Consider the following 24,261-nt stretch of genomic DNA (forward strand, 5'->3'; position numbering starts at 1 on the left):
CTGGAGCGAAACATACTGCCCAGTGTCAGAAAGCTCTGTCTCAGTCGCAGGTCATGGGTCCTCCAACAGGGTAATGACTCAAAACACACAGCTAAAAGCACCCAAGAATGGATAAGAACAAAACATTGGACTATTCTGAAGTGGCCTTCTATGAGTCCTGATCTGAATCCTATCGAACATTTATGGAAAGAGCTGAAACTTGCAGTCTGGAGAAGGCACCCATCAAATCTGAGACAGCTGGAGCAGTTTGCTCAGGAAGAGTGGGCCAAACTACCTGTTAACAGGTGCAGAAGTCTCATTGAGAGCTACAGAAAACGTTTGATTGCAGTGATTGCCTCTAAAGGTTGTGCAACAAAATATTAGGTTAGCGGTCCCATCATTTTTGTCCATGCCATTTTCATTTGTTTTATTATTTACAATATTATGTTGAATAAAAAATCAAAAGCAAAGTCTGATTTCTATTAAATATGGAATAAACAATGGTGGATGCCAATTACTTTAGTCAGTTTCAAGTTATTTCAGAGAAAATTGTGCATTCTTTGTTTTTTGTGGAGGGGTACCAACAAATTTGAGCACGTCTGTATATATAATGTACATCAACTCAGGTGACCCATATTGAAAAAATGAAATTGAGTGAAAGTGACGAAAGTATAGTTTCTTGGGATACAGAGACAGAAGTTCTGGCAGCTGTAGACCTCCTAAATAGGCCCACACATAGACTTAAAGAATAAGGACTGTTTTAAATATTGAGGTACAATAGAAACTATTAAAAATAAGAATGATCCAATTAATCTTTTATACAACAATAACCATTTCTCAGTTATTGTATTTAAAGACAATGAAACCGGAAGAACATCTGAATACGGTGGCATAATTAAGAAAGATTATCAAAATAAATCTAAAACAGTAAAAATAAACCAGTTTAAAGTAAATAATAAAATGCAAAATAAAGAATTTGACATGACTAGGACAGAGAATTCAAAGCAGAAAGATAAGAGACCCAAAAATGGAAATGGTACCAAATACACTAAAGATAAGACAGAAGACATAGTGTTTAATTTATCAAGTAAAACTTTAACCACATCCCAAAAAGCAGTACTGAGTAAAGGATTTAAGTTTATACCGACTAAAAAATACATCGATAAAGATAAACTGGCCACCGAATTAAAGGAGTGGGAGAGATTAGCAGAATATTTTTTCAATGAAAGTATCTCGGATTCAGAGGGTAATTATGAGCATGGGATTAAGGTTAATGGTACAAGCACATGGACTCCTCCGGATGGAAGAGATAAATGGTTAGATATGTATATTTAAGTAGTTAAACAAGAAATTAAAGTAGGACTAAAGAAAAAAATGTAAACTTAATAATTTAACCAATATTGAAGAACAAGCTATGACTGAGTTGTTAAATGATGATGATATAAGTATAAGACCAGCAGATAAAGGTTCAGGAATAGTGATAATGAACACAGGTGACTATATGAAATCTGTAGAATGTGAATTAAATAATACGGATACATATGAAGAAGTTAAAAGCAATAAGATCAATAAATCTCTAAAAGAGGTTAAGGAAATTGTGGAGAAACTATGCAATGAAGACATAATATCAAAAGAATTGAAAAAATACATGCAGCCACATAATGCAAGAACAGGCCTAGCAAGAGAAAATTCTAAAATGCACAAAGAAAATCACCCTATGCGAATGATAGCACTGTGTAACAAATTTTTTTGGTTCCTGGGTAGTAAGTGTTATTTCCTAATTGCTTATGCCTCAAAAGTATAGAAAATGGCTATTATTCCCCACAAACTTTGCTTTTGTGACCAGGACAGTGATATTTTGAAATGTACCTATTTTCCAGAACATTCCATAGATTCAGTGCTGCGTAAACTTGGAGTAACTTCTAGAACTTTCTAGAACTTTCCAGTAATATAAATAGTAGTATAAATACAGGGGCCTTAAGCCCACCAGTTCAGTTTAGTTCCAGCTGCCTAAGTGGATACATATCTGCATTTTTCTGAGATGGCATCAAGAGGCTGCAATGGTGGCATTCCTGATGGGTCTCCAAGGCGGTTTTACCAAGTTTCCCTGCTATCTTTGCCTTTGGGACAGCAGGGACACCAAGGCGCACTACCACAGGCAGGACTGGCCACAGCAGACCGTTCTCTGTGGGGAGGAACAACATCAAGTGGGAGCCACTGGTGGACCCCCGGAAGGTGCTGATGCCACCACTGCACATCAAATTGGGCCTTATGAAACAATTTGTCAGAGCTCTAGATAAGGAGTCGGCAGCCTTCAAGACTTCTTCCCTAAGATGTCTGAGGCAAAGGTCAAAGCCGGTGTCTTCGTCGGACCACAGATAAAGAAGATCCTGGAGTGCAATGAATTCCCCAAGAAGCTCACTAGTAAGGAGAAAGCGGCTTGGAACAGCTTTGTCGCAGTGGTTGGGGGCTTCCTGGGCAATCACAAGGCCGAAAACTATGTGGAGCTGGTTGAGACTCTGGTGAAGAACTACGGCACAATGGGCTGTAGGATGTCCCTCAAAGTCCATATCCTTGATGCTCATCTTGATAAATTCAAGGAGAACATGGGAGCGTACTCGGAGGAGCAAGGCGAGCGCTTCCACCAGGATATACTGGAATTTGAACGCCGCTACCAAGAACAGTATAATGAGAACATGATGGGAGACTACATTTGGGGGCTGATTCGTGAAAGTGATTTACAGTATAATCGTAAATCTCGAAAAACTACTCACTTCTAAATCTTTTGTAGTCATTTTTGTATTACTTTAGTATAAATACATGTTACATGTTTTTTCTGACTTTATGTGAACGAAAAGACACAAATTTGCCCGTTTTCTCATTGGAAATAGGTAAATTTCAAAATATCACTGTCCTGGTCACAAAAGCAAAGTTTTTGTGGGGAATAATAGCCATTTTCTATACTTTTGAGGCATAAGCAATTAGGAAATAACACTTACTACCCAGGAACAAAAATTGTGTTACATAGTGTAGTCAGTACAATTGATCATCCAACACACATAATAGCTGAAATAGCAGAAAAACAACTTAGGTCACACGTTGAGAAATTACCAAGCTATGTTAAGGATATAACACAATTTTTAAAAAGACTCGAATCACTAAAGCACAACCTTCCAAAGAATACAATTTTGTTTTGCATGGATGTAAAATCCTTGTACCCAAGTGTCCATCGTAAAGAAACTTTAGAAGCTTGTCAAAAAGCACTAGATAATAGACTAGATAAATCAATGCCAACAGAAGACGTGCTGAACATGATCACTGTAGTTTTAGAAAACAGTTATTTTACATTTGTTGATAAGAATTACAAACAAAACGATGGTACAGCAATAGGATCTAAATTAGGAATGCATTTTGCCAGTACATACATGGCGAAATGGGAAGAACAATTACTTAGAAAATCGGAAAGAAAACCTTTAGAATACATTCGGTTTGTAGATGATATTTTGGGGGTTTGGACACATGGAGAAGAATCTCTTTTCCAGTTTCATAAAATGGCAAATGAAATACACAGTAATATTAAGGTGGACCTTCGATGGACAAGAAAAGAAATAGAATTCTTAAATACCATAGTAAAACTTGAAGAAGGTTCAATTGAGACTGACCTCTTCTGTAAACCTACTGACATGCACCAGTATTTACACATGTCCTCTGCACATCCAATACACACTAAAAGAGCAATCCCAAAGGGTCTAAGAATAAGAATACGAAGAATATGCTCAAAAGAAAGTGACTAGTAAAACAAAGAAATGTATTAAAAAACAAATCTTAAAAAAAGGATACAAAAAAAATTATTATAGAGATGGAGTTAAGAAAAGTGGATAAACTTTTAAACTGTTTCCCAAATGTATAATTGGTTGCATTTTGTGTATGTAAAGGGCTGGTCATCCATTTACATCCATACAATCAACAGCTTGACATTTCCAGTAGCCCGACACTTCAACAGCAATAATCACACTACTGAAGACACCACCATCTGTGGAATCAGTCAGTGTTTTGGTACAAATTACACTTGGAAGCAAAGAGAACGTGAGCTTATCTTCAAACTTGGAACTTTGGACACTGCACTATGTTACTTTTCTTTCTACACAGCTGAAGAAGGGCTTTTGCCCGAAACGTCCTGAAATAAATGATTTTTTAATCATTTAAACTTTTTGTGCACATTATTTTTTAAAATATTTTTCTTCTTATCAACCTTCATAACTTTCATTTTTGTACACTGCAGTTCTACCTTCTCTGAAATTTTATATATATATATAGAAACACACACACACACACACACACACACACACACAGGTAGTGGACCAGAAAATGGAAACACCTGGGTAAATGAGGGACAACAAGTATATTGAAAGTAAGAGAACTCCACAGAGCGGGATACCAGTGGCCCAACGCCCTATTAAGTGACTTTACATTGGTGTTTCCATTTTTTTGTCCACTACCTGTATGTGTGTGTGTGTGTGTGTATAATTATAGATATATATATATAGATATATATATATATATATATATATATATATATATATATAATGTGGCTGTAAACAACTGTCTCGCCCTCTGGAGGCTTGTATCTTCATTTGCGTTTTTACTGTTGTTAAGTATATATTGCCCCATGCAGACACTTCCTGCCTAGGAGCATAATATATTTACCAAGTTGCTGATCAGGGTGACTAATAACTTGTTGCTTTTTTAAAATAAATAACCGTACTTACCTCTACATAGTCTTCAGGCACCAGTCCTATTTGTCCTTCGGCATTTTTTGCCTCTACCCATCCTCCTCCAATGCTCTAGAAAACGCAGGAAAGATAAAAGCAGAGTAATCTGTGAATCTCCTTTAAATATACAGCCTTACTAAAGGCAAGTTAGTAAAAATGTTGGCATTTAAAATACTGTATTTGTCCTTGGAGATATACTTCCAGTCTGTTTAAGCAGTGTTGGACAGATTTTCAGAGATACCGCAGGAAAAGCTGCCGTAGCTGTATAGCTAGACATAATTTTACCCCCGATTTTCTCCCAATTTGGAATGCCCAATCACTTTTACTCTCACTGCAGACCCGAAGGTTCAGGGAGCGTCCAATCGTGGCCCGGATTAATCAAAGTGCACAAGGTGTACATGCATAGGGCGCCAGTTCAAAAGGGGCCCCCACGACCAAGATTACAAACACATTATAGCATTCTGCTAAATTCATTGTTGTCACAGAGCATTCAAGCACCTTTCCATTTGTCCCTTGGAAGCTGTGGTTTAGCCCTAAAATACATGCAAGTAGCGAGAGAAAAAAAACCTATGGCACTCAATCACATGAATTGCATTTATCAACTGGTTTTATTAAAAAATAATTTAGAAATATATAAGAGGTTCCAACAAATGAATGAAAAGAAAAGCAACAGCAGGGCAAAGAGCTACAAAGTGCCTAAACTGAACAATTTTTTTAATCAAGTGGTAACTGACACTGACCCTGCAATATAGGGAATGTCAAGTTCAGGCTGTGCTGTTGAAGATGGTAGTACAGTCTGAACCAGAACAAGCTGAAAGGGCCACCATTTAGAGATGTCTAAGCTTGGATGGGATGGGTGATCCTAAATGCATCCTAAACCTCTGTAGTACTGTAGGTAAGGGCATGTTTTTCTTTCTTACTTATGTGCCCATCAGGAATACATTTAAGGCAAGGAAGCAGCAAAATGGGCTACATCCGAAAACGCACAGCCCTAATTATTATTTGGTATGTAGAAAGAAAAACCGTTAAAGTGACAAAGAATAGGTAAAAAAAAAAAGGAGAACTTATGTTGTAACATAAAAGTTCAAACTGTTATTCTTCGCAATCTTTGGTGCTTGGGTGTTTTCTGCTGAGAAGGATCTTACTTCTGTATTATTATTATTATTATTATTATTATTATTATTATTATTATCATCATCACCACCATTATAATTGGGGGGGGGGGGGTCCAATTACGGTAGTGCACAGGGCCCCCAAACAGTGTAATCCGGCTGTTAATGGGAGAGAAGGAATCTGAGCGCTAAGTAAGGTTGGTGGTGTGCTTTCACAGGGATGGGCCAACTCGATGGTAGACTGAACCAGAAGTCGGCCATTTTGGAAAAAGGGCGTAGCTGTAAGACTTCTGAACGACTCTATTGTGATCAGCCGTGTTGTGTGCGACAATTGGACAGAGCTACACGAGTACGGACCCTTACACTGAAACGCTAATGCGCTGGAGTGCTGCGCTTTTTGTATTGTTTTTTGCTGAGACAACGGAAACTGCTGGCACTGAGCCCAACCTCGGCGAAGACCGGCATACTTCACACAGCCAGGAAACCTGCGCTGTATCACCAGGTGAGCCACTCGGGGACCTCATAAACCACAAATTAAATCACAAAACTCTTGCATTTTTAAAACAAATCATCAGTTGAAAAAATACAATGCTTTCTCTTCTAATACAACTGCAGTATGGTATGATTAAGAGGTGGCTACTGAACATTCATTCACTCACAGTGTACAAAATGGAGGACTGTGCACCTAAGTGGAAAGAAGTAGAGCAAGCTGTGAAAAAAGCAAGGGCTTCATCATCTCCAGGGCCTAATGGAGTTCCATACAGTGTACAAGAGTGTTTCAGGAGTTCTACAAAGAACTGCTTCACTGACACTTCAGTACAAAAAGCAGGCATTCCAGGTTTCCCAGGATGCTTAGAATACATCAATGTGATCTGGCAACAAATTCAATCAGCTAAAAAGGAGAGGAAGAGCTCCATGTGACATTCCTGGATTTGGCTAATGCATATGGTTCAGTGTCACATGAACTTCTTTGGGCAGCATTTGATTTTTTCAGTGTACCGATGACAATAACAAATTTTGTGAATGCCTACTTTGGAGATTTGCAAATTAGTTTTTCAACTTCAAAATTCCTAGAAGTTGGAATAATGGCAGGACGCACCATTTCTCCACTGGCTTTTACCATAGCAATGGGAGTAATCATTAGGGCATCAAAATGGGTAGCGGCAGGAGAGCGCTTGGCTTCTGGAATGCGACTACCACCAATTCGAGCATACATGGATGACATGACAACCATGACTACAACAGTAGCCTGCACTAATCGGTTATTGGATAAATTAACCAATAACATTGAATGGGCACGAATGCAATTCAAGCCCACTAAATCAAGGAGCATCTCTATAATTAAAGGTAAAGTAGTAGATAAAATGTTCTACATTAATGGTGAGGCAATACCAACAGTGTCTGAGAAGCCAGTGAAACGTCTTGGGAGATGGTACAAGCGGGATCTAAAGGACACAGTTCGTGTGGGAGAAGTTACACAACAAGCAGTGGAAGGGCTGAAGAGCATAGACAGTAGCGCTTTACCAGGCAAACTAAAACTCTGGTGCTTTCAGTTTGGTCTACTGCCGAGGTTGCTGTGGCCACTGACTGTGTACGTATGACAACAGTTGAGAAGCTGGAAGCTTTAATCAGTTCATACATCGGGAAATGGTTGGGAGTTCCACGCTGCCTCAGCAGAGTCCGCTCTAACTGAGGAATTTAAGTGTGCCAAGTGCGTAAGGGAGGCAGCACCTGTGTTGAAAACTGGAAGAAAGTGGGTGGCAATGAAAGCCATGGAAGATGCAAAGGCTGCCCTTCAAAATCGGTGACATCATGGGGCAAGTTCAGCATGGAAGAGGGGGTCTTGGTCTCAGTTCAGTTACTCTTACATGGCACAAGGCAGCCCCAGCTCAAAGGAGGAAGCTGGTAGTCAACGAGGTGCAAAAGCAGGAGGAGAGGAAGAGGTGCGTAAAGGCCGTTTCCCAGGCCAGGCAGAGAAAATTGATGAGATGGGAGAGTGTGGAACAACGCAAGATTGGCTGGCAAGACCTACGGACAATGGAAGACAGCAGCATCAGTTTCCTCATCAGGTCAACATATGATGTTCTCCCATCACCACAGAACCTAAACCTCTGGGTAGGAGAGGATTCCTCATGTCCTTTATGTTCTTCACCTGCAACATTAAGGCACATATTGACAGGATGTAAGGTGGCTCTTATCCAAGGATTACTTGGCGCCATGACCAGGTGCTGCGATGTTTGGCCTTAGCATTGGCAGACAAGCGTAACATGACCAATAAGTTGCCACCAGTCCCATCAAAGCATTACACACAAAAGACAACATTCCTCCGCCCAGGAGAGCAACCGCCAAGAAAAGGTGTTAAAACCAAGCCTCGCCCAGGACAACTGGAAGCTGCTAGAGACTGGAAAATGCTGGCAGATGTTGGTTAACGGCTTATTTTTCCACCTGAGACTGCCACCACTAACCTTTGACCAGATATTGTCTTGTGGTCTGGATCAGCACGCCTTGTTCACCTGGTAGAGTTAACAGTGCCATGGGAGGATGCTGTAGATGAGGCGTATGAGAGGAAGAAACTGCGGTATGTTCAACTAGCCGCTGAAGCGGAACAGCGAGGATGGAGAGTCCGGGTTTACCCAGTGGAGGTGGGTTGTCGAGGATTTGTGGCACACTCTACAACCCGGTTTCTCAGAGACGTCGGATTCAGTGGCCAAGAGTTGCGTTGCACAGTGAAGATCTTGAAGTAGCAAGTATCTGAAGTAGCAGAGAGGAGCAACAACTGGCTGTGGTTGAGACGAAAAGATTCTGGTTGGGGATCTCAAGCACAATAGAAAGAAAGAAAGAAAGAAACGCTGATGTACAGGTAAGTAAGCTGGGCTGAGTTGAGTGGGGGACGGAGGGGGGGTGATGCTGGGATGCCAGAATCACCGTTGAGCCCTCTTGAGGTATCGTGGGCTAGTCGACGAAACACCGAGGATGGAAGGTGCCCACTTGAAGACCCCAAAGATGTATCCTACTTAGCTCAATCCAGACAGTTGTCATGCTGATGTGCTGGGGACTAAAGAAGAGATCTTGGAAGTGGAACTTAAAGAAACAGGCGTTCTTACCTTGTATGATGAACTCCACACACAGAGTGAACTCCCAGTCTCCATGTTGCTCGGGTCAGGAGAAAAACCAAACAATCTCTTTCCCAGAGATCCTTGATATAATCTTTTTTGGTGCCAAAGTAGAATCCCTCCTCTATAAAACCTTCCACATCCTTTAGTATTGTACAAATTTCTCCTGTGTATGCTTAGGTCTGGAAGTAGTTATAATTGCGCTTCATTTGTTTTAAAAAAAAGTTATATAGTAATATGATGTGTGTTGACATGCTGGACACACTGACAAAAGGGAAGGGCTTTTTCGTCTCCAGTTCCACAGTTGGAAAGAACCTGCTCTTCACCCTCCACAACAAAAAGACTAAGCAGTTCCAGGGAGAAACAGAACACCATGTCTCCCTGCAAAATCCAAGAGAACTGCAAAATCCAAACACACCCGTGACAACAGGGAGAAAGATGTGCTTCCAGCGACGACCATTACTGAAATTCCTAGTGTTCCTAGTCTTTTTTGTAAGAGTTTGAGGGCTCAAGTCAGACTCTGCCTCCCCAGCATGTAGACTGGACGGCAGCTTCTGATACTGCAACAGCATGGAGTGCACAGAAGCAGTATTACTCTGCAGACACACACTTGATCGCTGCATCATCATCCTGTATTTGTTCACAGACGCATATTCTCAGTAACTTTTAAAAGCAACAACAGATTATGCTCTCGATAGTAAATTAATATATACAAGACATGTTTTTAATTTAATGGAATATTCAATTTCATTAAAATATTATCAATTTTGTGGGGTCCCAATCGATAAATAATTTGATTATTATCGTTATTGTTACAAACCTACCTGACACACAAACAAAAGTACTGGAACTACCCCTACCCTTTCAAGGGGACCTACTGTTGGGCACTGGCTTCAAGGACTCCCTGGCAGGGTTCTCCCCAGGAATTCTGTACAGCCAGGCGGCACAACATTATAGCCTGGAGCACTTTTAATGGAAAAATAAACTTCTTACCTTTAAATATATAATACGACAAAGAATTTGAATAAATGTGTTGTCTTTCGTTGACTATATCTGGTTGCGCTTTTTATGTTCTACATTTTCTTTTTCATTACTGTTTTTTCATTATGGTAAATTACTGTGCTTATTTAGCACTCTCCGATAACGGAAAGATAAATAAGGGAAAGATAACGTAGGGTTATTGGAGTTCACAAAAAAAAACCCCAAAAAAACGGTAACCTTTTCACTTCCTTTTTAGCTTCATTATTGAGCTATTGCTTCATTTAAATTGTTTTCTTTATGTTAAGTTTTCAGGGCATTTTGTTAAACCACGTCTATTTTTGTTTTTCGCTGTTCTACATTTTTTGAATGTGATTTGTTGTCTCAGAACAAGGGGAAGATGCTACACAACAATCCTACATGGTTACGGCTAACTGCCTGGAGATTGAACGGCAAAAGCTAACAAATCAAGGGCTATCTAAACAAATAGTCAATATCTTGCTTTGAAGAAAACCTCCATGAAACGGGGGGGGGGGGGGGGGGGGAGCGATCTGTGCTGACTATCTGGTGCATGCGTGGTTCTACAGGAAGAAGGCAGCAGCCTCATAAGATCCACCTGTCAGTCATGGCGATGACACGGAGAGGTGGGGAAGAGGGTGTGTTGGCTTTCCAGCCTTATACAAACAGTATATTTAAACATATGGTTACGTACCCGAGGGGACGTGTGTAGTGATAGGGGTACCTTGGCCACCCTAGGGTATAGTGCACAGTGAAGTGTAGGATGGAGACCCGAGCTGACCGGCATAGCGGCAGTGGGGGCATTGCGTAAGCAGCACTTTTGTTTTGTAGTTTTATTACTGTGTTTTATTTTCTATTTTTCTTTGTACTTTCTGTTTTGAATTATTTTTAGGCACCTGTGAGTGCTTGGACCGTAACCCTATTTACCATTGTTGGTATAGGGGAACAGCGGAACCAAAGTGCCACATGCTAGTAAAACTAAAACAGTGCTCCTGAGTGGTGTTTGGAACTCCAATCTTCTGTCTCCCGTGTCAGTGAATACCCCCACCCTTCCACACTCCACTTTTCAAGCCTATACAGGAAAATGGAGAGAGCTTGCTCTTGATGCAGCTCATAATATCTGCACCACACAGATATATCTCTATCAACATTTTTATCCTACCTTAGCCACCTGTTCCACATGGGTTTTTCAATATCCTCCATCAAGGTGCATATTGCAGCAATGTCCAGTATTTTATCTGGGTGGGAAAATCACCCTGTAGGTTCCCACCCTGCAGTATCTAGATTTCTTAAAGGGGTTAACCACCTAAGGCCCCTCAATCATCCCTCAATGGAGCCTCAGTCTGGTACTGGAAAAACTTAAGGGACCATGTGATAAAAATACAATGAATCTTGGTTGTAAATATCCCTCCCGAACGTGAGGGTGCCAAGCAGTGAGAACAGAGTTCTTTGGACGGGTTGGTCCGACAGTTATTTCACAGGGTCGGGAAGTCGGCCAGACTCTGTTACAAGAACACATTGACCCGGAAGGGAAACAACGTGGCAGCCGCAGATTGGACTATCTGGCACATGCATGGTACTGCAGGTAGAGGCCAGCAGTCTCGTAAGATCCGCCTGTCAGTCATGGCGATGACATGGAGAGGTGGGGAAGAGGGTGTGGGGGCTTTCCCTCTCTCCGAGTGGCTGAGAGGCAGGCTTTGGGAGATTGCTTGGCCCATAAGAACTGCGCTTGGTTGTGCATTCGGGTGAGAAGGCACAGGCAAGCACGGCTGAGTGAGGTAGCCTGCCTTGAAAGAAACTAAAGTAAATAGAAGAAATAATTACATACCCGAGGGGACGTGTGTAGCTGTACGGGGAACTCTGGCCACCCCAGTGTATAGGATAACTGAGCGTATGTCGGAGGCCCGTTCTGACCGGCTTAGTGGCAGTGGGGGCACTGCGTAAGCAGCACTTTTGATTTGTAGTTTTATGACTGTGTTTTATTTTCCTTTTTTTCTTTTGCCTTTTGTTTTCATTATTATTTTGAGTACCTGTGAGTATGCCAGTTTGTTTGACTGTTTACCAGGATTGGTATTTCTGTGGTCCTGTGTACCGTTGCCGGTACTCAGGCCACAGACAACAGTGCCCTCTGCGGGCTAAAAGAAAAAGTCTGAAAAAATAATAAACCTGGGCACCAGTGCGGTGTTGTCAAATAAAACTTCTCCTGTGTGTGTCAGTGAATTGTCCACCACCCTTCCACACAAGGGGTCATGTGTGACGGCATAAAAGGGTGCAGAGAATCATTTGTGTAAATAAACTGAGAAGGACTGTGAGAGACCCGTTCCTAGTCATAAAAGTACAGCGAGTGTTTTGTTTGTTTTGACTTGTAATTGTCTCGTCTTGCATGTTACCAGACAGCTAGCGCAGTTCTGGACCTGTTGCCGAGGGCCAGCACTAAGCCGGAACGGCACATCACCAACAGTCAGTCACTAATTAACCTGTATTACCCTCCACGAGTACTACTGCACGCACCCAGGACTGGTGACCGTGTATGTATTATTGTGGGTCAGTGTCACAAAGACGGCCGGAGTGGGTGGCGTCAGACCAGAAGCAGGAAATAAACAGACAGAGACTTGTGGTTTGGTGGAGCTGAGCGAATGCTTTCGCTCAGCATTTAATTAAACAGCACAGAAAATAAAAGGTTTTAACAGACAAAACACAGGGCACGGCACTTGCGCCAAAATAAATAGATAAACAAAACGGACTAGACAGTGCACAGACAGACGAACAAAACACGGTGAGCAGATTTAACTATTCTTACTTTTACAATTACCTCCGTCTCCAATCCCGTTCTCCACTCACCGAACACCCAACCCTGAGTGAAAGAACGTGCATCTATATATATACTGTTGTGCTGGGATTCAATTACTAATTAATTATTCACTTGAATCCCAGCACGTGAATTAATTCTGTGCAACCCCGTGCTCGCATATTATACTTTAAATGCACGTGAAGTGATAGTGCAATCCCGTGCCTAAATACAAATCTACATTTTTAACTCGCACGTGAAACACAGACCCGTATATATCCCGTGTACCATTGACTATACACCAACATTAACACACGCACCATACAACACATAACACACAAATGCACACAGGGGCGGGGTGCATTGCCACAGTCAGATATCGTGTTTATTAGTTGGGACTGCAATCCCATTATTGTTTACCCCATGCAGTACACATTGTTGTGTATTGCTGGGGGAATTGTTTTGGTCACCAGACTTAGAATAAAAATAAACCCCTGTGACAGGATGGACCGAGGTTTGAGACTCAGAGACAGTTTTAAAGTTCAAAAATAAAGATTTTAATAAACAAAAATACAAAATAAATAGGCACAAGGGCCAAACAAAACGGTTTTAAACACAAAATACACACAAAGCAAAAACTTACAAAATGAAGTTTCCAGGCTGGGCGTTGCCTTCACTGGAACCAAAAACTTACAAAGACACAGCACAAACAAAACACTCTTCTGGAACTCTCTTTCTCCTACTCTCTCTCTCCTAGCCAGGGCCTCTCCCCTGGCTTGTATTCCCTGTGTCTGGAGCCCAATTATTCAATAATTACTGATTAGTCAATTAGGGCTCCAGCCACATTCTCACATGTTTTTCTGGCAGGGAGGAATTTTAACCCCCTCCCTGCCAGTCCCAACATTGATCATAAAGACGGGGCAGTACCCCGTCACATATCCCCCCCCTTGTGCCAAGCACAACATGGCCTAAATGGCCACCTCCCCCCTCAGTCTCAGTCCCGGAAGAGGGGGAAGCACAGTGTCCATGGGGGTGGCCATGGTGGGACGTCCGGCACCACCCAATTCTTCGTGGCCAGCAGCTCCCTCTTCCGGGGCTCCGGCCACACACCATCTTGCCGCGAAAGTGCAGCTGGGGGAGCTGGTCTCCTGACCTCCCTCCCCCTCTTCATGGCCAGCAACTCCCCTCCGTGGGGCTCCGGCCATAGTGTAGCGACCCCAGGCGAAGCAGGATCCCTGGCAACCCCAGGCGACGGCAGCAGCAGCGGACCCTCGGGAGGCAACGGCAGCAGCAGCGGACCCTCGGGAGGCGGAGACGGGAACGGCGGCCCGGCTCCCTCTGGTGGCGGAGGCGGGAACGGCGGCCCGGCTCCCTCTGGTGGCGGAGGCGGGAACGGCGGCTCGTCTCCCTCTGCTGGCGCAGGCGGGAACGGCGGCCCCTCTCCCTCTAGTGGCGGAGGCGGAGACAGCAACTCGTCTCCCTCTGCTGGCGGAGGCGGAAACAGCAACTCGTCTCCCTCTGCTGGCGGAGGCGAAAACAGCAACTCGTCTCCCTCTGCTGGCGGAGGCGGGAACAGCAGCTCGTCTCCCTCTGCTGGCGGAGGCGGGAACAGCAGCTCGTCTCCCTCTGCTGGCGGAGGCGGGAACAGCAGCTCGTCTCCCTCTGCTGGCGGAGGCGGGAACAGCAACTCGTCTCCCTCTGCTGGCGGAGGCGGGAACAGCAGCTCGTCTCCCTCTGCTGGCGGAGGCGGGAACGGCAGCTCGTCTCCCTCTGCTGGCGGAGGCGGGAACGGCAGCTCGTCTCCCTCTGCTGGCGGAGGCGGGAACGGCAGCTCGTCTCCCTCTGCTGGCGGAGGCGGGAACGGCAACTCGTCTCCCTCTGCTGGCGGAGGCGGGAACAGCCTGTATTCTTCCCCTACAGGTTCCTTCAGCCCTAGGCCTGTGGGCTTCCCCTTCTCGGGCTGTGGACGCACCGACTCCTCCCGCTCGGGCCGTGGACGCACCGACTCCTCCCTCTCGGGCCGTGGACGCACCGACTCCTCCCGCTCGGGCCGTGGACGCACCGACTCCTCCCGCTCGGGCTCCTCCCCCTCGGGCTGTGGACGTTCGGGCTCCTCCCTCTCGGGCTGTGGACGTTCGGGCTCCTCCCTCTCGGGCTGTGGACGTTCGGGCTCCTCCCTCTCGGGCTGTAGACGTTCGGGCTCCCCCTCTCTGGGCGACGGCAGCAGCTCCCCCTCTCTGGGCGACGGCAGCGGCCCCCATTCTGGCTCTCGGGACGGCAGCTCCTCCCCTTCTGGCTCTCGGGACGGCGGCTCCTCCCCTTCTGGCTCTCGGGACGCCGGCTCACCCCTCTCTGGCTCTCGGGACAGCGGCTCCTCCCCTTCTGGCTCTCGGGACAGCGGCTCCTCCCCTTCTGGCTCTCGGGACAGCGGCTCCTCCCCTTCTGGCTCTCGGGACAGCGGCTCCTCCCCTTCTGGCTCTCGGGACAGCGGCTCCTCCCCTTCTGGCTCTCGGGACAGCGGCTCCTCCCCTTCTGGCTCTCGGGACAGCGGCTCCTCCCCTTCTGGCTCTCGGGACAGCGGCTCCTCCCCTTCTGGCTCTCGGGACAGCGGCTCCTCCCCTTCTGGCTCTCGGGACAGCGGCTCCTCCCCTTCTGGCTCTCGGGACAGCGGCTCCTCCCCTTCTGGCTCTCGGGACAGCGGCTCCTCCCCTTCTGGCTCTCGGGACAGCGGCTCCTCCCCTTCTGGCTCTCGGGACAGCGGCTCACCCCTCTCTGGCTCTCGGGACAGCGGCTCACCCCTCTCTGGCTCTCGGGACAGCGGCTCACCCCTCTCTGGCTCTCGGGACAGCGGCTCACCCCTCTCTGGCTCTCGGGACAGCGGCTCACCCCTCTCTGGCTCTCGGGACGACAGCTCACCCCTCTCTGGCTCTCGGGACGACAGCTCCACCTTCTTTATTGGAATGACTGGGGCATCTCCCATATCTACCGCCAGGTAATTAACGACCATCAAGGCCAGCTCTGCGAAGGACGCCGGGTGATGCTGTTCCTCCCACTTTTCCCACCTCCCCCCATCTCGACGCCACAGCGTGTTGATAACTATGGGGAGGTCGTGGAAGAGGTCCGCCTCAGGGTGCATCAACCAGTCCCATATTTCCTGGGATGGTGGTGAAGGCGGTGATGTAGGAAGTGGTGGGGTGGCTGCCGAGGACGGGGTTTGCAGCTGCTCCTGGTCCCGATTGTGGGGGCATCCTGCCCAATTGTGGCCATCCACCTCACAGTACCCACACCAGTCAGCTGGTGGCCCATCTGGACAGGACCTCCACCGATGATCCTCCTTCCCGCACCAGGAACACCACGGGAAGAGGCTCGCTGGGTCCTCCAGCTGGGGTGGCTGTTGTTGCAGCAGCCTACATTTCTTCGGCTGCTGCATCTCCTGCCTTTGCCGCTGTCTGCTCTTCTTCCCCATTTAAATCAAGTTTCCAAAAAAAAAAAAAAAAAAAACTCCCAAAATTCAAGAAAAAAAAAAAAAAATTACTGCTCTGAGCCTCCAGGTGGCGCTATCCCACTTCTGACACCAAATGTGACAGGATGGACCGAGGTTTGAGACTCAGAGACAGTTTTAAAGTTCAAAAATAAAGATTTTAATAAACAAAAATACAAAATAAATAGGCACAAGGGCCAAACAAAACGGTTTTAAACACAAAATACACACAAAGCAAAAACTTACAAAATGAAGTTTCCAGGCTGGGCGTTGCCTTCACTGGAACTAAAAACTTACAAAGACACAGCACAAACAAAACACTCTTCTGGAACTCTCTTTCTCCTTCTCTCTCTCTCCTAGCCAGGGCCTCTCCCCTGGCTTGTATTCCCTGTGGCTGGAGCCCAATTATTCAATAATTACTGATTAGTCAATTAGGGCTCCAGCCACATTCTCACATGTTTTTCTGGCAGGGAGGAATTTTAACCCCCTCCCTGCCAGTCCCAACATTGATCATAAAGACGGGGCAGTACCCCGTCACAACCCCACTTTTCCAAACTGGATTACAAGGCTCTGTCTGTTTAATTACCGCACTGCATCACTCCTGCACCTGTTCTCACTCAGCCACTTTGCCACAGACCACTATTTGAGCCCATGGTGACATGCAATGAAAAATTCTTGACATGGAAAACAGCGTTTCTAGTGGCAGTGACGTTAGCAAGGAGGGTAAATCAGCTCCAAGCACTAGTGATTAATGCACCCTACTTCCAGTTATTCAGGGTCAGGATTGTCTGTAGACCAAATCCCCAATTCCTACCTAAGGTGATAACAAGTTTTCATATTAACCAGGTCATAAAACAGAAGAGGAGACTGGATACAACCTAATTGATGTAAGTAGAGCACTGAATTTCTACACATTCACAGAACTATCACTAAAAGAGGATCAGGACACCTTTTTGTGTCTTTTAACTTACAAACTTGGAGCAAAGCTCTGTTAAACAGACCATTTTGGGGCTCCCGACTGGCGCATCCAATAAAAGCACTCGCTAGAGTGCAGGATGCGCTCTATAGCCTGGACGTCACTGGTTCGAGTCCAGGCTATTCCACAGCCGACCGTGGACGGGAGCTCCCAGGGGGCGGCGCTCAATTAGCTGAGCGTCGTCCGGGGGGAGGGAGGGTTAGGTCGGCCAGGGTGTCCTCGGCTCACCGCGCACCAGCGACCCCTGTAGTCTGGCCGGGCGCCTGCGGGCTTGCCTGCCTGTAAGCTGCCCAGAGCTGCGTTGTCCTCCGACGCTGTAACTCTGAGGCGGCTGCACGGTGAGTCTGCAGAGTGTAAAGAAGCGGGCGGCTGACGGCACACGCTTCGGAGGACAGCGTGTGTTCATCTTCGCCCCTCCCGAGTCAGCGCAGGGGTGGTAGCGGTGAGCTAAGCCTAAAAATAATTGGGCATTTCAAATTGGGGAGAAAATAATAAAAACTAAATTGGCAACGACTAAATTAAAAAAAAAAAAAAAAACACAGACCATTTTGAGGTGGATTACATCCTGTATTGTTTTGTTATAAACTTGACAAAAAAACCTGTTCCAGGACCTATCAAAGCCCACTCGGTAAGAGGAGTGTCTACTACTTGGGCAAAATTTAAAATCCATCCCAATCCAGGACATATGCAATGCTGCTACATGGGCCTCTTTTGATACCTTTATAAAACATTACAATTTAAAAGTGTCTTGCTCTCAGCCCACCTTTACTCACTCTGTGTTGTCTGTAGCTTCCACTAATATCTAACCTACCACCCTTTGTCTATTTCCTTTGGTAGAGTTCACTCTGTGTGTGGAGTTCATCATACAAGGTAAGAATACGAAGATTACCTGTAATATGGTTTCTTCGTAGAATGATGAACTCCACACCCCTATATCCCACCCTCCTTCCTCCTTTTTTGTCTTTACTAAATAGTTTTTTTTTATTTATTTTATTTGGACAACAATACTAAAGGATGTGGAAGGTTTTATAGTGGAGGGATACTACTTTGGCGCCAAAAAAGACTATATCAATAATCTCTGGGAAAGAGATTGTGTAATCCGAGCAACATGGAGACTGGGAGTTCACTCTGTGTGTGGAGTTCATCATTCTACGAAGAAACCACATTGCAGGTAATCATTGTCTTCTTTAGATATCTGAAGAGTCTACAAGTAGACAGTACCAATACTATATGCAAATTTACAATGTTTCGCTCCATTTCTGATAGCAAAATTAAATCTTAAATTCACACAGAATGACCATCTTGAAACAGAAACACACAAGTGACATAAATGACAGGCTTGTTGTTGAATTAAACACTTCCGCCTATGTGGGTCTGTTATGCCATGGTTTAATTTTGTAATCTGGTTATTGTTTTTACAGTTGAGATGTATGTTAGGTCAAAATAAAAGTGCACTTTATATTGCTAAAAATATATTTTTTTATTTATTCCTGAAAACTGTTGCTACCCCGTTGCTTATAGTTGGTGTTTTGTAGTTAGCACTCTTTATTCTATTGTTCTTGCTGTTTGTACAATACTGCTTGATGACAGGATATTCTGTGTACGTTTACTGTTTATGTACAGAAATTGATATCCACACAATAATATAAACATTCCACTCTACAGAATTTCATTTCAAGATAAGCAAGATGATTAGATAAATCACTGTTGGCACACATACTGTCGTCTCCTTCTGGTGAATCAGAATTCTCTGACAGTGATTCAGTTTATACAATATAGGTCTTCTCAGTATTTATTTTTAAGATAAATGTTCAGTTCTAAATCACATGTTGTGTTTGTTTTTTAACAAAAGGCTCTAAATTCATAAAATTACTCGGGAGAAAGAATGTTTTGTATTTTGCCCATATTTTAAAAACATTTTAGCAAAACTTCCAAGAGTGTTGTAGGGTCCTTCAGGTAACAGAATAACCTGTTTTTGTACATTTATGAAACCGCAAAATCTACTGAATAATATACAGTCAGCACTCGGATATCCGTTACCCAGATACATGTCAGTCACTTTTTACCGCCCTTGTAGTAAGAATAAAAGAATTGGGGCTCCCGAGTGGCGCATCCGGTAAAGGCGCTCCGCGTGGAGTCCAGGCTGCACCCTATAGCCTGGAGGTCGCCAGTTCAAGTCCAGGCTATTCCACTGCCGACCGTGGACGGGAATTCCCAGGGGGCGGCACACAATTGGCCGCCCGGCAGTGGTGGGGGGGGAGGCTCCAGTAGGCCAGGGTGTCCTCGGCTCACCGCGCACCAGCGACCCCTGTAGTCTGGCTGGGCACCTGCAGGGTTGCCTATAGGCAGCCCAGAGCTGCGTTGTCCTCCGACGCTGTAGCTCTGGGTTGGCTGCATGGCGGGCCTGCAAAGTAAAAAGAAGAGGTCGGCTGACGGCACACGTTTTGGAGGACAGCGTGTGTTCATCTTTGCCACTCCCGAGTCAGCGCAGGGGTGGTAGCGGTGAGCTGAGTCTAAAATACAAATAGATATTTCAAATTGGGAGAAAAATGGGGTAAAATAAAAAATAAAAAAAGGTAAAAGAATAAAATCAATACCCTTTATAACGCTACAGTGGGGAGCCATAGCTACAAGATAGTGCTTTTTGTGTTCCGCCTTATAAACAAGTTTAAAAGGGCTACTGTAATGGCATTATGGAGCAAATGGGAGCCACGACCCTACCGTGTTATAACCAATTCCGCACTATAACCGGGCGCATTACAACGGGTGAGCACTGTATACATATACACTATGTAACAAATTAATGCACTTACCCGTCACATGCGATTTCCGACTCCGTCACCAGTTTTCTGATACAAAGCCCATCTCTTCAATGTTACAATTTATTTGAATATTCGTCACACCCCGTGTTTTTTTTTTTCTCTGCATGCCAAATCAGTTTGAAGCAGTTGATATTAATTAATAGATACCGCTACCAAACCACGGCCCAGTCTTGACTGCTCATGAATATGCATGACAGTGGCAATTTCTTTATATTTTATCTTTAATTATGTATTTGTTGTATGTTACTGTATTTTGCTTTATATTTGACTGTTTGCGAGGGCGGATTGTGCAGTTACACAACAACGCTTCCTTCAGTTTCACCTGATGAAAATGCAGCCAAAACAAAGTGAAGAGACAAGCTAAAGTAATGTAACAGTTAATCATTAAACAGTTTTAGCTACAGTGATGTTTTTAAATCTGTGATCTTTAGGTCTTTTGAGCATTTTGTGCAACTGTGACATTAGGGCCTTATCGAGCACTATGTTCTGCAATTTTGAATACTTACTTTGGATACTGTTTTAATTCTGGAATTTTTTTAATCTTTTGCTAAATTGCATTACCTTTTATGTTGTATGCAGTTCTGTGCATGGGTAACATTTTGATTTCATTTTGCTGTTGGGTCGTTAACAGGGAATTTTACATACTGCTACAATACGTATCAGATTTAAAAGTATGTACTGTATTTACAATCCACATGTCGTCTCTTTTGGCAAGTATATTTTTAAAATCATATCGATCTGTATAAAATACTTCTGAAAATATAGTACTGTACCAACAAAAGCAATACAGTACATCTAAATGGAAGCCTACTTATTTTAAAACACAGTCTTTTCAGATGTGTATTTTTGATATTTTATCTTTTTTGTGTTCTCTGAAAAATGGAAAATGGACAAGGGTTGGAATGGAAATAATCATATATGCGTCACGCTCGTTTAACCGCCACTGATAGGGTCAGATACGTGAGTGCTGACTGTGTGTGTGTGTGTGTGTGTATATATATATATATATATACATATATATATATATTTTAACTGTACATATAAATATCAGATTTTTTTATTATTATTTATTGGAGTGGAAAATTAGTAATTACTTTTTATAGTTCCTGAATAATATATTCTCTAGTGTGTCCTGAACCATAAAATAACAATTTTCAAGTCTCTACTACTAAAAATAGGTTTTTGGATGAATTTCAAAGAAAAGGCAAAGTCAGTTTTTTTTGTTTGTTTTTTTTTTTTAAATTAAAATAACAAATTCACTCAGGTGCCCAAACATAAATATTTTTTCAACAAAACTTTCAGGAAATATTGTAAGGTCCCTTGGGTCAGAGAAGAACACATTTTGTATACATGTATCTCTTTGAAAACACTAAGCAGAACACAATAAAAAAATACTTCACGTTTAAAAAAATAAATAAAAAAAAATAAATTATTATTATTATTATTATTATTATTATTATTATTATTATTATTATTATTATTAATAATAATAATAATAATAATAATAATAATAATAATAATAATAATAATAATAATAATAAATATAGTGTTGAACAAAAAGGAGACACTTTTTTGGTTTCTGAAGTACTTTATAATGCTCCTTAGTGTTCTGAAAAAAGGACACCAATTCGAAGATGCTACTGTAAAAATAAAAGATATTTTGTGAAAAATGCTTTGTTCTTAAAGGGTTATCATTTGCAATGCAAAGGGGGTCTTGGTTTTAATAAATTTAATTACATCTAGGTAAATAGGACCCTGGACACTTTCCAAGTACCAATACTTTCTAGAATATCTAACAAACCCAACAGATTCTTATAACATCTGTAATCACGATGTTTTCTGTTAACTTTTCTATTTCTGCAACTTTACCTTTTGTCTGCTATTTATTTTAAATACTTTAAGTACAGTTGAAGCTTGTATTCTAGCCTAGAAGTACCATCTTCGTATTCTGCCATCAATGGCTTGCAAACACTGAAGTGTAAAATCTTGGCAAAACTGTGTACAAAAGCATCTTGTGCTACGTTTGGAGGCATTGCAATCACATTGCAAAAATACATAGACATAGATAATACATTTGTTTCCATATTTTGCAACAGCCCATTTCTCTGAAACCTCACTCTGAGGCAGACATTCTTGGAAGAGATCTGGTAGGGTGCTACTGTACTGCAAGGTCCCATGGGAAATGCTCTTTTCAAATCACAGTTCTGCTGATGTCATGTCATGTACTTACCTTATTAGTAACTGTGATAGTCTCACCATCCTTCACCGTCAGTTCATTGTTTCCAGGTTCAGCTGTAAAGTCATATAAAACCCGTGCCTACAGAGAAAATACATGAAAGGGGGAACTTTAAAGATATGTATCTATAAATCTGTAGATGCACTCTTGTTGTCCAAAAGCCAAATGCAAAACTGGTAAATCCAGTAAATTCCAACCACAATAATCCGCATGCAGTTTGACCGTGCACACTGAATGCCTCTCCTTATCTGTAATGGTCACAGGCATCCCGCTGAACAGTTTCCAAATATTGGCAATTATGCATTATTTAATATTTTATATGCAACACATTTAGATGTAGGTCACAGTTTAAAATGATACTTGTAATTAGGGTTTTTAATCTTGGCATATTCTTTTAATTGATTAGTCAACCCATCTGGACGATTAATTAATTGTAGTGAAAGACAACTAAAAGTAACACTTGGTATTAATGCTATTTTTTGCAAGCATTTATTAATGACACCTAACAGGTAACAGGCAACTTTAATTTAACAATTTGACTCATAGTACTGCCATGAAAGGAAAGCACCTAAGAGCAAATCTTACAACTTGTTACAATCACTATTCGCAATTGTATTAACTCCATTACAAAAAACTAGTAGATTATTAAAATGCTGCGCTCTCATTTTCTCGTTCTTCATTCCACTTTTAATGAGAAAGTAAGGACATGGAGGATTTAAAAGCCCATTTAATTGATTCACAGCAAAGCCCCGTGAATGAAACAGATTTTACTATTATTATTATTACAGCCCATCTTGCTTGTTTGGTTGTTAGTAGCTTATTGATCCCAGAATCTCATCAAGCAGCTTCTTGAAGGATCCCAGGGTGTCAGCTTCAACAACATTACTGGGGAGTTGGTTCCAGACCCTCACAATTCTCTGTGTAAAAAAGTGCCTCCTATTTTCTGTTCTGAATGCCCCTTTATCTAATCTCCATTTGTGACCCCTGGTTCTTGTTTCTTTTTTCAGGTCAAAAAAGTCCCCTGGGTCGACATTGTCTATACCTTTTAGGATTTTGAATGCTTGAATCAGATCACCGCATAGTCTTCTTTGTTCAAGACTGAATAGAGCCAATTCTTGTCTGCATACGACATGCCTTTTAAACTCGAGATAATTCTGGTTGCTCTTCTTTGCACTCTTTCTAGAGCAGCAATATCCTTTTTGTAACAAGGTGACCAGAACTGAACACAATATTCTAGGTGAGGTCTTACTAATGCATTGTAAAGTTTTAATATTACTCCCCTTGATTTAAATTCAACACTTCTCACAATATATCTAAGCATCTAGTTGGCCTTTTTTCCAGCTTCCCCACATTGTCTAGATGAAGACATAAACTCCTAGGTCTTTTTCATAGATTCCTTCTTCAATTTCAGTATCTCCCATATGATATTTATAATGCACATTTTTATTGCCTGCGTGCAGTACTTTACAGTTTTCTCTATTAAATGTCATTTGCCATGTGTCTGCCCAGTTCTGAATGCTGTCTAGATCATTTTGAATGACCTTTGCTGCTGCAACAGTGTTTGCCACTCCTCCTATTTTTGTGTCGTCTGCAAATTTAACAAGTTTGCTTACTATACCAGAATCTAAATCATTAATGTAGATTAGGAGTAGCAGAGGACCTAATACTGATCCCTGTGGTACACCACTGGTTACCTTGCTCCATTTTGAGGTTTCTCCTCTAATCAGTACTTCATGTTTTCTACATGTTAACCACTCCCTAATCCATGTGCATGCATTTCCTTGAATCCCTGCTGCATTCAGTTTGAGAATTAATCTTTTATGCGGAACTTTGTCAAAAGCTTTCCAGAAATCTAAATAAACCATGTTGTATGATTTGCAATTATCCATTGTTGATGTTGCATCCTCAAAAAAGTCAAGTAGGTTAGTTAGACACGATCTCCCTTTCCTAAAACCATGCTGACTGTCTCCCAGGATATTGTTCCCA

At 43.0% G+C, this 24,261-nt stretch overlaps 1 protein-coding gene across 3 annotated transcripts in view; it reads right to left on the reverse strand.

Moving 5' to 3' along the window:
* LOC117402959 (sorting nexin-9-like) overlaps positions 1–24,261 on the reverse strand; it is a 152,473-nt gene that overhangs the window by 97,349 nt on the left and 30,863 nt on the right. For all 3 annotated transcript variants that reach the window (XM_034004692.3, XM_034004695.3, XM_034004694.3), the window contains 2 exons: positions 22,270–22,356; positions 4,749–4,823 (listed from right to left, as the gene is read on the reverse strand). In XM_034004692.3, the coding sequence (XP_033860583.1) occupies positions 4,749–4,823; positions 22,270–22,356 (162 nt within the window). The remainder of the gene's footprint in view (positions 1–4,748; positions 4,824–22,269; positions 22,357–24,261) is intronic.

The sequence above is a fragment of the Acipenser ruthenus genome, chromosome 5 (assembly GCF_902713425.1).
Source record: "Acipenser ruthenus chromosome 5, fAciRut3.2 maternal haplotype, whole genome shotgun sequence".
NCBI lineage: Eukaryota > Metazoa > Chordata > Actinopteri > Acipenseriformes > Acipenseridae > Acipenser > Acipenser ruthenus.